Raw genomic sequence first — 12,648 nt, 5'->3', positions numbered from 1 at the left:
CTGTCCCACTGCAGCTGCTCCCCCTGGCTTTGCTGTCCCCAACATGGCAGGGGAAAAAAAAAATGAGTACTTGACAATAGAAACGTTTTCAAACTACAGAGAAGAGGCAACACGCTATATCTCCATTGTGAGAAAAGGGAAAGGGACCCAATTAATCTCCTGATATGATTTTCTAGTCATCAAAGGGGTTGCCTTCAGGAACTGGTGATACAGGAAGTCCTCAGCAGTTCCCCTTTGCACATGGAGACATGATCGGGGGTGAGGAGAGGAAGCTGCCAAAAATAACGATGTCTACATTTTTCTCTAACAAGAAAAGATGTCAATAGATCACAAACAAAAAAATATACCACCAAATGGGGAGAAAATTGGCTTGGGAACTCTACTCACTTAAAAAGCTATTTGAACGACTCCAGATAACCAACCACAACCACAGTCCCTTCTCCAGTTAAGTAGAGGAGGTTGGTGTTTCCACTTAACATCTTTAGAACGAAGTCTGCTCTAATCCAGAGTGAACCAGACTGTAAGAAATAGGTATGTCTGGAATATTTTCCACTAACAATTTATCCCTTAAACATTAATACCTGCTTTCTATATTTGTATTTGTATCTTACTTGTGTACATTTTACATATTTATTCTGAAAATCAAAGTGTTTGATTAGTCTCACTAATAATCCTCAGTGATCTTGTATTTCAACAGATACATCACACCTTTGCCTAACAGGGAAATAGAAAGGTCAAGTTCATTTGGTACTTACTGGCCCCTACTATGTTCCAGGCACTGTACTTGGCCCTGAAGACATGAAAACAGTGTCCACTTCAGCGCATCAACACAAGTTTGCACAGTAGCCTTGCCACTTTACTGGTTGAGGCTTTTCTGTTTGCTTTTTTATTATTATTGCTTCTGGTTACAGACACATCTAAACTTAGTTTCTGGCTGAAGTAAACTTAACAACTTACTTAGAAATGCTGAAAAAACAAGCTTCCCCAAAGCATACACACAATTAACTCGAGGGGAGCCATAAAATTCTAATGAAGGCCATGAAGAAACTGAAACTGAGGAATGTGGCATGCTCAGTTTCTCTAATCCTGGAGAACATTTTGAAGTCAGCAGCTGTCAGCTGACTGGCACAAGCTTTACAAGCTTCCCCCTGGCAGGCAGTAAGATAACTATCTATCAAATTAATCAATCAATCTAGCAGGCAGTAAGAGTCTCTCTATTTTGTGAGACAGGGTCTGTTGCTCTGGAGTGCAGTGGTGCAATCGTGGCTCACTGCAGCCTGGACCTCCTGGGCTCACCTCAGCCTCCAGAGTGGCTGGAACTACAGGTGCGTACCACCACATTCAGCTAAGTTTTGTAGAGATGAGGTTTCACCATGTTGCCCCGGCTGGTCTTGAACTCCTGGGCTCAAGCAATCCTCCCACCTCGGTCTCCCAAAGTGCTGGGATTACAGGCTTGAGCCACCGCACCCAGCCAAATCCTATTTAAAACAAGGAAGCGCAGACAAGGCTGTGCCTGCAACACAAATAGGAATTAATACCGCCAGGCAACTGCTTCACAGGTCTAGCTCAGTGGATCTCAACTCGGAGTGATTTTGCTCCCGTCATTCAGCAATGTCTGCAGAGCTTTCGGGTTGTCACAACTTGGGGGACAGAGTTAACAATTACTGAGTAGAGTCCAGGGATGCGTTTAACCTCCTACAACACACGGGACGGCCTCCAACAACAAAGAATTACTCAGCAATGGTACCAGGTTTGAGAAACCCTGGTCTAGCTAGAAATAGCAGCTGCGAAATCACAAGCAGCTCCCATTTCCTTATTATTTGGTTATTCATACACAAAGCTAAACAGGCAACATCTCATTCAGTAACTTTCCCCCAATTGTTAGCACTGGCTTTAAACTGTTGTCCAACAAGCAACAAGTCATTTACCCCTAAGCCACAATAGGAAAAGTTAGCAAAGAACAGAATTCTACTTAGTGATAAGGAGGCCAAACAATTTAGCTGTCCTTGGAGAATATATCACTCCCACACTCGCTGTTTCTATTCTAACAGGACATTACAGCATTTTCTTCACTGGACAATTTAACAAAAGGATGCTCCATTACAAGACATAAGACAGAGAAAGGGGAGCTGGGATCTATGTTAAGAGTGTGTCTACAGGCCGGGCGCGGTGGCTCAAGCCTGTAATCCCAGCACTTTGGGAGGCCGAGGCGGGCGGATCACGAGGTCAGGAGATCGAGACCATTCTGGCTAACACGGTGAAACCCCGTCTCTACTAAAAATACAAAAAATTAGCCGGGCGTGTTGGCGGGCGCCTGTAGTCCCAGCTACTCGGGAGGCTGAGGCAGGAGAATGGCGTGAACCCGGGAGCCAGAGCTTGCAGTGAGCCGAGATCGCGCCACTGCACTCCAGCCTGGGCAACAGAGCGAGACTCCGTCTCAAAAAAAAAAAAAAAAAAAAAAAGAGTGTGTCTACAATTAATACCTCACTATTTAGCCTCTCTGACTGGCCCTGCTTCCTTCCCGCTCAAAGTGATTAGGTTTAAGGGTGGAACTTTCACGGCTGATTAGAAGTTAATATTGTAATACACACACATCACAAGATTAAAAGTATAACCTTAAATAAGCGAAAAGTTCCCAGAAATACCAAAATCACCAGCAGCAAAGGAAAAAGTCTCTGGATTCGTGAACAAGCTCTTCAAAGCTGGGCAAAGGACTTACTCATATCTTTGGGTTAAGATTCTGTCTACAAAATGCAGAGGAGAGAATAGAAGATCATTAATAGCCAACTGCAAAATAATGTTGATCACAGAAATAAAATCCAACAACCAGGCCCCTTTACACTGAACTAAGGTATCCAGTGCAAGACGAAAAGAGTACTTTGAAAAGTCAAAGTCTCACCGGGTAACAGGAGATCAGGACGCTGTAGCGCGCTATCCTGATGTTCCCCCCACTTGCACTAGGGGGCAGAGTTCTTCCCAAGGGGAGCCACGGACCCCCGTGGTGCTCAGACAGGCTGCAGGAGGAGTGCGATCCGTGCAAACTGAATACAAATTTCTATATTTTCATCAGATTTTCTAAGGGACCCAGAACACAAAAACAACAAAGTTAAGAATCATTGCCCTAGGGGCAGGGCCGCCGTTTTCTTACAGATGCAAGCAATTAAACACCGGAACTCACTGTAGCCGGAGGGTCCTTTACCACTGGACAACGTGCAACTCTGGCAGAAAGTTCTGGTGCCTTTTGACAAGCATGAAAACAAAGGTCTATGGACTAGAAAATGCGAGCGTCTCGCAATTACATATATTTCACTTTTTAAAAAAAAAAAAGGAAAAATACGTATTGATGGATAATTCCTTTCCAGTCTTCCTTCCACAATGAATGTGGGTATCACATCTGAAACACCACTTTTAAAAACTAGATATGACTACTAAACAAGAACGCATTTATCACTTTGGCCAGTATGAATAGCCGTCTGAGAATACAGTCAGTGAGCATGCAGAAAGCAGAATGACTTGAAATATTATATCCAATTAAATCAGATAAACCAAGTCGGCTAACACAGAGGCAAGCCCTCATCAATCTGATTTGCTGGAAGACTCCAAGGCGGTTCTGCACTCAGAAAACATTCCCTGGCTTTCAACGAAAATCACATCAGACTCTCTCAAGTCAACTAAGTTTACTTTGAGCCACTTCAAACCTCAAACAGAATTTATTAAATAAACACAACCAAGAAAGAAAAGGGTTCCAAGAAACCACAGTAACTCTCGATCCCAGAGGGGGAAAAAGGGCTCTCAAGTTAAGTTTCAGTGTCCCACCCTCAACGATCCTAAAGAGGGCATCCGTTTCATCTATTAAAATAGCCATTGTTTGCCCTAAACGAATTTTCTCTACATTCGAGTTCAAAATCTGCATGGACACTCTACACAAATATATGATCTTTTGATCCCAGGGTCTGGTGTTATCCCAAGCCTTAAAAGAGCACTTCTCGGCGAGCAAAGAACTGAAGTCTCCAAGGTCCGGCAGGCAAGGAAAACAGTAACTGATTAAACCCTTGCCTCTCCTTCTCACACTTCATTAAGCCGTCTCCTCTGGAAGTGTTTGAACCCCTGCACAGGAAGCCCGCACGTTTTGCAAAGGAAATACCAGACCAGACCTTTCTTGGAGGAAGGCAGGTCCCCGCTAAACATTTTATTGGGCTTCCTGCACCCGGGCAGTCGAGCGGGCGGATCGCCCCGCCCGGGCCCCGGCGTGCGCCGCCTCACCTGGCGCGGGGTGTCCCGGGGCGCCCCGAGAGCCAGCCACCCACGCAAACGGAAACGCACCTTCGCTACCTCCCGGAGCAAAATGCGAGCGCGGGACAGGACGAAACAAAACCTGCCCGGGCTTACTCATCAGAGACTCTGCGGGGGGGATGGGGGTTGAGTTCAGGAGACTCCCAGAAAGTTGCGCCCTCCAGGGCTTAGGAGAAAGTACCCAGGGCGCGCGGCGTGGTGGGCAGACGCCTCCCTCCCTGGGCTCCGGAGGCCAGGTCGGACTGGGAGCGCACTTACCTCGGTGAAGAAGTTATCCATTGTTCCAGCGCAGTCCCGGACTCGCCGAGTGCCGCTCCGACTCGCGGAAGTCAGCGCCGCCGCGGGTCCGGGGAAACCATGCGTGTCACGGCGCCACTCCCGAGAACGCGCGCCCGCGGGGCTCCCCTGCTGCCATCGCCCGGTCCCTTCTTGTCCTTCTCACCTTTTGTTCGCCCAAACCCAAGTCCCTAACTCGCCCGTCCCGACGGCAGCCTTTGTCTCTTCTTCCTCCAAGTTCCTGACTACTGGGCGCAGCGCTCGCGAGCGGAGAACAGCTGGTGGCACATTCTTCCCCCAGGCAGGGGAAGGCGGCGAGGTGCTGGCGAGCGCGGCCCCCTCCCTCTGCGCTCCGGCCAGGGGCCCTCGGGGCGGGAGGACAGCGGGCCGTAAAGTGAGCCGGAGCCGCGATCCCCGCGTGAGCGCTCCGGAGGTGAGCAGTCCCGCGCCGCGGCTCAGCCAGCTCTCGCCCGCGGGACTGCAGCCCTGCGACCTCGCCCCGCCCTCCCGCAGCCGGCCCCGCCCTCCCGCAGCCGGCCCCGCCCCCAGGAGCTTGGCCCTCCGCCAACTCCGCCCGCGCTTCCACACCGTCTGGCCCCGCCCGGGCGGGGCGCCCCGCCCCCTTCCCGACCAGGCCCCGCCCACTCTGCGCCCCAAGCAGCCGCAGGCTCCGTAGCCGACCCGGGAGGGGGCCGAGCGTTTCCCCAGGTCTCCCCACCTAGGCGTAGGCAGGGGATTTGACTCTTCTCTCTGCAGAGAGAAACTAAATAATCACTTAGAGGGGAGAAGAAGGGACTGGGGGCTTCTTTTGTGCCTTTGATGTTTAGCAGACCCTGGAACCGGCTCAACACGGATCTCACGGATCTCATTAATGCAGCCCGGCAGACGAGCAATCTCGGGAAGGAAGCGCGGTCAGCGGAGCTGCCCGGCTTGCGGGGCCAGATCAAAGCGGAAGACGGAGGCTAATCAGAATTTCTGGAAGCTGCATTCCCGTGTTCACTTTCTCTCCTGCAGCCGGGTTTGCATAAGACGTTTGCGTAACAGCGGGAAAATATAGTTTTGAAACTGGAAGGGGACGTGGCCAATATCACCTTTAAAAATGTAACCCTTTTCTACACCTCAAGGAAGCAGAGATGGCAGATGGCACTGAGATGCACGAATGATCAAACCCACCTGGTACTGAGTCCCGTTTCCTCTAGGGCAGTTCTTTTAACTTTATGCTGTGCGAGGGTCACCTGGGAACCTTGTTAGAACGCAGGTTGGAACAATCTGCTTTCCAGGTGCCCCTCAGGTGCTACTTGGTCCTGTGCTGAGCGAAAGCTTGTAACAAGTAGAGAAATTAAGAGTAAACTTTTGTAGCAATTTAATAATGCCACGACATCCAAGCACATGATCAGTGGACTCTTTGAACCGAGTATAAACCAGTTTGGGTGTTGTCAGACTCACGTGGTGAGTCACACTTGGCGCCGCAGTGTATTGGTACCTGGCCGACTGGGAACAAAAATGGCTGGTTCTTCACCACAAAAGAGTTAAGATGCGCTCTCCAGGGAATTTGCCAACTGCTATTCAACCTTTAAAACTCAGCTCACAAAGTCACATCTTCCAGGGGAAGGAACCCTTCCCAAAGATGCTACTCCACTCACCCCACCCAAGCTCCCCCTAACCACTGGGATAGATCTCCACTCTAGGATTTATTCCTAAGACTGTTAGGGAAGGACTGTGCTTTAAAATGAGTATCCCCAGGCTGTCTCACAGTATGAATGACTGAATGAATGAAACATCCTCCTGTAATCCTTATGGGGAAAGTCAAGCATGTTTGTAACTTGTCCCAGTCTAGTTCTTCACCATTAATATCATTGCTCCCACCTCACTTCCCTTTAGAAAGAATCAAGGTGTAAATTAGTTAATGATATTGTGCAGTGTTGTTCTGTTTCACAGTTTTACACGCTTAAGGCTCTGAGCCATTAAAGCTTGTGTCCAAGGTCGCAAGGAAAGTGAAGATGGAGTCAGGATAAATACCAGCAATCCCAGTGCTTAGTCAAATGGGTCCTGCAACCACTGGTGTTCAGATACTGGAGCAGAACAATTACAGTCATTATGGTATTAATCTGCACACAACATCTCTGCCAGAGAAATTACCAGGGAGATTGTTGAAGTGAGTGTGTGGGTGTGACGTTGTTCCCAGCGTCAGCCCAGCCACTGATATGTTGGGCAACCTCTCCATGTCATTTCAAAAGTCACTTTCCATATCGGCTTGTCAGTTGTAACAAACGTACCACACTAGTGCAACATGTTAATAATAGGGGCAAGTGAGGGTGAGGGGCTAGGAGGGGTCTATGGACACTCTCTGTACTTTCTGCCCAATTTTTATGTAAGCCTAAAACTTTATTTAAAGTCTACTAATCTTTTAAAAGTGATTTTCCTGCCAGTTAAGAAGATATTGTTAATAATTGCCCCCAGTTTGACTTACGTAAAGAATCGTGAGCCAGATCTAATATGTAAAGTTTAGATTTCACTGAATCATTTTATTTCTTCAAAAAGCTTACATCATCAGTTAACAGGGCAAGAAAGTTAAAAAAAAAAAAAAAAACCGACATCAATGTTTTATAAATATTGATCCCTAGATCACCTTATCAGTTGCTAAAAAGAAAAAAAAAAGACCGACTCCGAATCTTTGTGGCAAATTGATTACCTAAGAATTTGCATTTTTCATTTCTTTACCTGTGGATTGTATTGAAAGAATTTGTATTTTAATAAGCACCCCGATAACCAGTTCAGAGCTTGGGAATCGCCACTTTAGGTTATCAGAATTCATCAGCTTTTCTATATATCCCCATATTCTCAAAAAGGTGTAAGATAAGCTGTGGCAGCGAGACTCTTATTTGCTGAACAGCAAAATGCATGTTCTAAATAAGATATCTAACCCTCAAGTATCTGGGGTTGAATCAGTTGTTAAAAAGCAGCATGTTAAATTTATAAGGGCTTTGACGGGATTGGACAGAGACTGGGAAGCATTTTAAATCAATAGATTTCTAAGAATATCCAGTCTTATTACCATTTCTTAAAATTTAAGTGCTTCGTCTGAGAGAGTTGTGCTAACCACTGGACAAAGCAGTTTAGACTAAAACGATTAAACCCTGCCCTCTGAGAAGTGACAGTGGCACAAGAATGTTAATAATAGGAGGAAGAGTGTGTTTCCATGAGGCAAAGGTCTGTCTCAACTCTCTGTCCTACCTTTCAAATAAACCAGGCTAACAGAGTATGACATTTTCAAAATAAAACACCCCAAAAGCTCAAATTATTTAGTGGCATACATTAATCTACAATCAACAAAATTTTAATACTGATTGGATCATTCCCCCACTGAAAGAGAGAGTTGCATATGTATATTTGTGAGTTAAGTAATAACAATCTTCTGTTTTTGTTCTCCACCAACAGTTTGTTCGTTTTTAGTTGAAACAGGTTGTCTAATTTCCTTTGTGAATTCAAATTGAGTTCCTTTTGTTGTTGCTGCTGCTGCCATTCCTTGTCTTGATGTGTCTTGGGGTGTAGAGTCTTTTCCATTATCTTTTTTTTTTATTAAACACTCACCCCTTAATTGCCCGTTAGAATAATGGCTTAATTACTAGTTACAGAAAGGGAAAGTTCTCAAAGTTTCTTTCACACAAATTAGAAGTTAATAACTGACAATTCTAAAGTCCTTTCATGCTTAACTAAACGGCGGTCCATCCTCTGGGCTCACTTACCCTCTTGGATGTTTAAAACATCAAATGTTTTTACCTTCTCAAACAAACAAAAGGGAATTTTTTTTAATGTGCTTTAAATTTTTACACAAGTGTTTCTTTTATTTCTCATAACTTAGAATTCAGAAATCCTCAAGGGAATTTTTTTCTGCTGAACCTGAAAACAACTGTAGGTGGTTTCTATAGAATAAATTTGGGGGAAAATACCTGAAATGTTTCACACTGTAATAGAATTAAGTACAGAAGAATAAACATAGAACTAAAATGGGGATAAGACACTGGAAGAACTCATTTCTGCCAGCAGTTGTATTTCTCTACAAGCTGAGCTAAGGCAAGGATGTCATTCACCTCATTAGAGAGCATGTGATGGACAGTTAATTCTAACTAAATCCCCATCACTTCAAACTACAGCAAGAATGCCTCCTACAGGTGATGTCCTACAAAACTCATGGAGTGTTAGTTTCACAAATTAATCAGTTTTCATGTTTGGGGCTGGTCCTCTTGCGTATAATAAAGAAAAAGTACAAAAATCCCTGAAACCCTGAAAACCTCTCTAATGATTAAGCCCCCTGGGAGCTATGTTTAACATCTCGCTTTCTCTCTTGGTGTTTTTGTGTCTTTATGATCCTCTCTCTTCCATTACTCCAGGGTGGCTCAGAGACTGACTGCAAAGTTTATCATCTCTCTACCGTTATTGTTAATCACAACATGTTTGCCACTTCCAAACCTTGTGTCCTCACTTACTCCTCTTGCTTGCATCTTCAGCCTTTCCCACTCAGTATTCAAGCCAATAAACAGGATCGTGTCGGCTCTATTTGAAAACAGCTGCTCGTTAACCCAATTGCTCTCTGAACTACTGGACCATCTCTCTTCAAATGCCCAACTTCTCACTGCTGTACTTTATCCCCCAAGCAATCAACCCTTGAACTCCTCATGATCTGATTTTTTCCCCCACCCCACTCTCTTGAAAGTCACTGTAACCTCAAATCATCAAATTCAACAGCCTGTTCTCCAATTTCACTCTCCTTGACATTCCCCTCTTTAAAAATTCTTTAACTTCTTAGCTTCAGAGCAAGCTTCATAGGTGTGCAACCCATATAGTTAATTGCATAGAGCCCTAAGCGCCTCACGCTTGGTTTAATATTCTGTTGTTCCTATATTAAAATTATTTTGCGTATTTATTTACTTATTTTTTTTGTTAGGCATCAGATAACAGCAAATACCACTTTTTCTTAATAGGATGAATGAAGAACTAGTATTTGATAGCACAACGGGGTGACTACAGCAACAATAATTTATTGCATATTTTTAAATAATTAAAAGGGTGGAATTGTAATGTTCATAACACAAAGAAATGATAAATTCTTGAGGCGATGAATACCCTAATCACAATTACAAATAATGCAATTATTACACATTGTATGCCTGTATCCACACATTACATGTACCCCATAATTATATACACTATGTATTGATAATAATTAAAAATGAAAATAATTTCCGGGCGTGGTGGCTCACACCTGTAATCCCAGCACTTTGGGAGGCCGAGGCGGGCGGATCACGAAGTCAGGAGATCAAGACCATCCTGGCTAACACAGTGAAACCCCGGCTCTACTAAAAATACAAAAAATTAGCCAGGCGCCTGTAGTCCCAGCTACTCAGGAGGCTGGGAGTCTTGAGACGGAGTCTCGCTCTGTCACCCAGGCTGGAGTGCAGTGGCGCGATCTGAGCTCACTACAAGCTCCGCCTCCCAGGTTCACGCCATTCTCCTGCCTCAGCCTCTGGAGTAGCTGGGACTATAGGCGCCCGCCACCAAGCCCGGCTAATTTTTTTGTATTTTTTTAGTAGAGACAGGGTTTCACCGTGTTAGCCAGGATGGTCTCGATCTCCTGACCTGGTGATCTGCTCGCCTCGGCCTCCCAAAGTGCTGGGATTACAGGCGTGAGCCACCGTGCCCGGCCAAAAATAATTTATTTTATTTTATTTTCTTGAGACCAAGTTTCACTCTTGTCGCCCAAGCTGGAATGCAATGGTGTGATCTCCACTCACTGCAACCTCGGCTTCCTGGGTTCAAGTGATTCTCCTGCCTCAGACTGCTGAGTAGCTGGGACTACAGGCGTCCGCCACCATGCCCAGCTAATTTTTTGTATTTTTAGTAGAGACAGGGTTTCACCATGTTAGCCAGGCTGGTCTCGAGCTCCTGACCTCAGGTAATCCACCCGCCTCGGCCTCCCAGAGTGCTGGGATTACAGGCGTGAGCCACCGTGACTGGCCTGAAATGTTTTCTATATATATATTTTTTAAACATAAACTTCTTCATGAATTTGTATGTCATCCTTGAGCAGGGGCCATGCTAATCTTCTGTCTGTCTTGCTTTAATTTTTAGTATTTGTGCTGCCGAAGTGAGCACGAAAGAATTTTCATTTTAGACAGAGGGTACAGTGGCACAATCATAGCTCACTGCAGCCTTGAACTCCTGGCCTCAAGAGATCCTCCCACCTTGGCCTCCCAAAACACTGGGGTTACAGGTGTGAGCCACTGCAATGGCCATTAATATTCTTTTTTTTTTTTTTTCTTTGTGACGGAGTCTCACTCTGTCACCCAGGCTGGAATGCAGTGGCATGATCTCCGCTCACTGCAACCACCTCCACCTCCTGGGTTCAAGAGATTCTCGAGCCTCAGCCTCTCAAGTAGCTAGGATTACATTCTCGGGCCACTACGCCCAGCTAATTTTTGTATTTTTACTAGAGATGGGGTTTTACCATGTTGGCCAGGCTGGTCTCTAACTCCTGACCTCAAGTGATCCACGTGCCTCTGCCTCCCAAAGTGCTGGGATTACCGGCATGAGCCACTATGCCCGGCCAGTATTCTTAATAATTGTTGAACAAGGGGCTCTGCCTTTTCCTTTTGCACAGGGTGCCACAAATCATGAAGCTGGTTCTTTTTAGCTTTTGTGACCCTCCGTTTGTCTGGCTCTCCCATCTCTTTGACCACTTTCTTCCCCTTGCAGGCTCCTCTTCTCCTTCTCCCTCCAAAGTATGGTGGATCCTGAGCACGTGTTCTTCCCCCTATTCTTATGTTCTCACCATTAATTCTCTGTACTTCACCTGCCATATCTTCGTAAATGATCCCCAAGTCTATAATTCAAGCTATAAGAAGTCCCAGCCACAGGCCAGGCACAGTGGCTCATGCCTGTAATCCTAGCACTTTGGGAGACTAAGGCAGGTAGATTGCTTGAGCTTAGAAGTTTGAGACTAGCTTGGGCAACATAGAAAAACGCCATCTCTACAACAACAACAACAACAACAAAATTAGCCAGGTGTAGGGGCGCATGCCTGTTAGTCCCAGCTACTTGGGAGGATCACTTGAGCCTGGGAGTTGGAGACTGCAGTGAGTGGAGACAGCACCACTGCATTCTAGCCTGGGCCACAGAGCCAGACCCTGTCTCAAAAAAAAAAAAAAAACAAAAAGAAGAAGAAGAAGAAATCCCAACTACATTTCCAACTACATTTCCAACCATTTGTTGAATTTTTCCTAGTGAGGTTCTTCTCACACTTCAAAACCTTCTTCACTCTCCCATCAACTTCTATCAACTTCACTATATTTATTAATGGAATAGTCATAATTCAGTCACTGTAATGAGAGGGTATCTGTCTTTCAAAGCTGCCCTAAATCTTCTGATGATCTTACACACGTGCAGGTCTATCCCCATCAAAGCCTCCCTTGCTCTATATATGTGACTTCGGTTTTATTAATCGATACCCTCATTCGTGGGTTTAATCTAGGAAACAAACTATGAGGAGACCAGGGAGACTCAGAGCATCAATTTCAGTGGCTCAGGTCATGGCAGAGGTAATGTTTTCACAATTTTTAAAATCAAATTATGTACATCTCCAGGGATCCCACCCACCCAAAGGGAAGCAATACAAAACAAAACAAAACAGTATAAAATGAAGAGCAATACAAAACAACAAGAGGCTGGCCATCCAAGAAAGTTGGGACTAAGATTCATGGGGTTCATCTCAGGGCCAATTTTATGTAAACTCTTGTTAGTGAGGCTTTGTTTTCCCCACCGAAAATTGCCTGATATCACCACTATTAATTTTGCTTCTGGAATGAGTTGAGAATATTTTTGGATTTTTTATTTCCAGAGCTTCCATCAAATGCAAGTGTGTGCTGCTGAAGTATTAGGAAAAATCAGTTAAGTGCACAGAGTTGTTTATATAAGAATATCCAGGACAAAATTGTTTAGAAAAGTGAAAAACCTGGCTGGGCACGGTAGCTCACGCCTGTAATCCCAGCACTTTGGGAGGCCGGGACAGGCAGATCACCTGAG

The 12,648-nt window shown here is 45.3% G+C and overlaps 1 protein-coding gene and 1 non-coding gene across 2 annotated transcripts in view; both read right to left on the bottom strand.

Moving 5' to 3' along the window:
• MYO10 (myosin X) overlaps positions 1-4,693 on the bottom strand; it is a 272,480-nt gene extending 267,787 nt beyond the window's left edge. Inside the window, exon 1 of the mRNA XM_055246103.2 lies at positions 4,552-4,693. Coding sequence (XP_055102078.1) covers positions 4,552-4,572 — 21 coding nt within the window. The 5' untranslated portion in view covers positions 4,573-4,693. The remainder of the gene's footprint in view (positions 1-4,551) is intronic.
• A 5,919-nt stretch (positions 4,694-10,612) lies between these two features.
• On the bottom strand, positions 10,613-10,722 carry LOC129465128 (U6 spliceosomal RNA). Its single transcript, XR_008651896.1, has one exon. It is a non-coding gene; the product is annotated as a U6 spliceosomal RNA (small nuclear RNA).
• Between the last annotated feature and the right edge of the window lie 1,926 nt (positions 10,723-12,648).

The sequence above is a fragment of the Symphalangus syndactylus genome, chromosome 16 (genome assembly GCF_028878055.3).
Source record: "Symphalangus syndactylus isolate Jambi chromosome 16, NHGRI_mSymSyn1-v2.1_pri, whole genome shotgun sequence".
Lineage (NCBI taxonomy): Eukaryota > Metazoa > Chordata > Mammalia > Primates > Hylobatidae > Symphalangus > Symphalangus syndactylus.
This window is presented reverse-complemented; position numbering and strand designations above follow the sequence as displayed.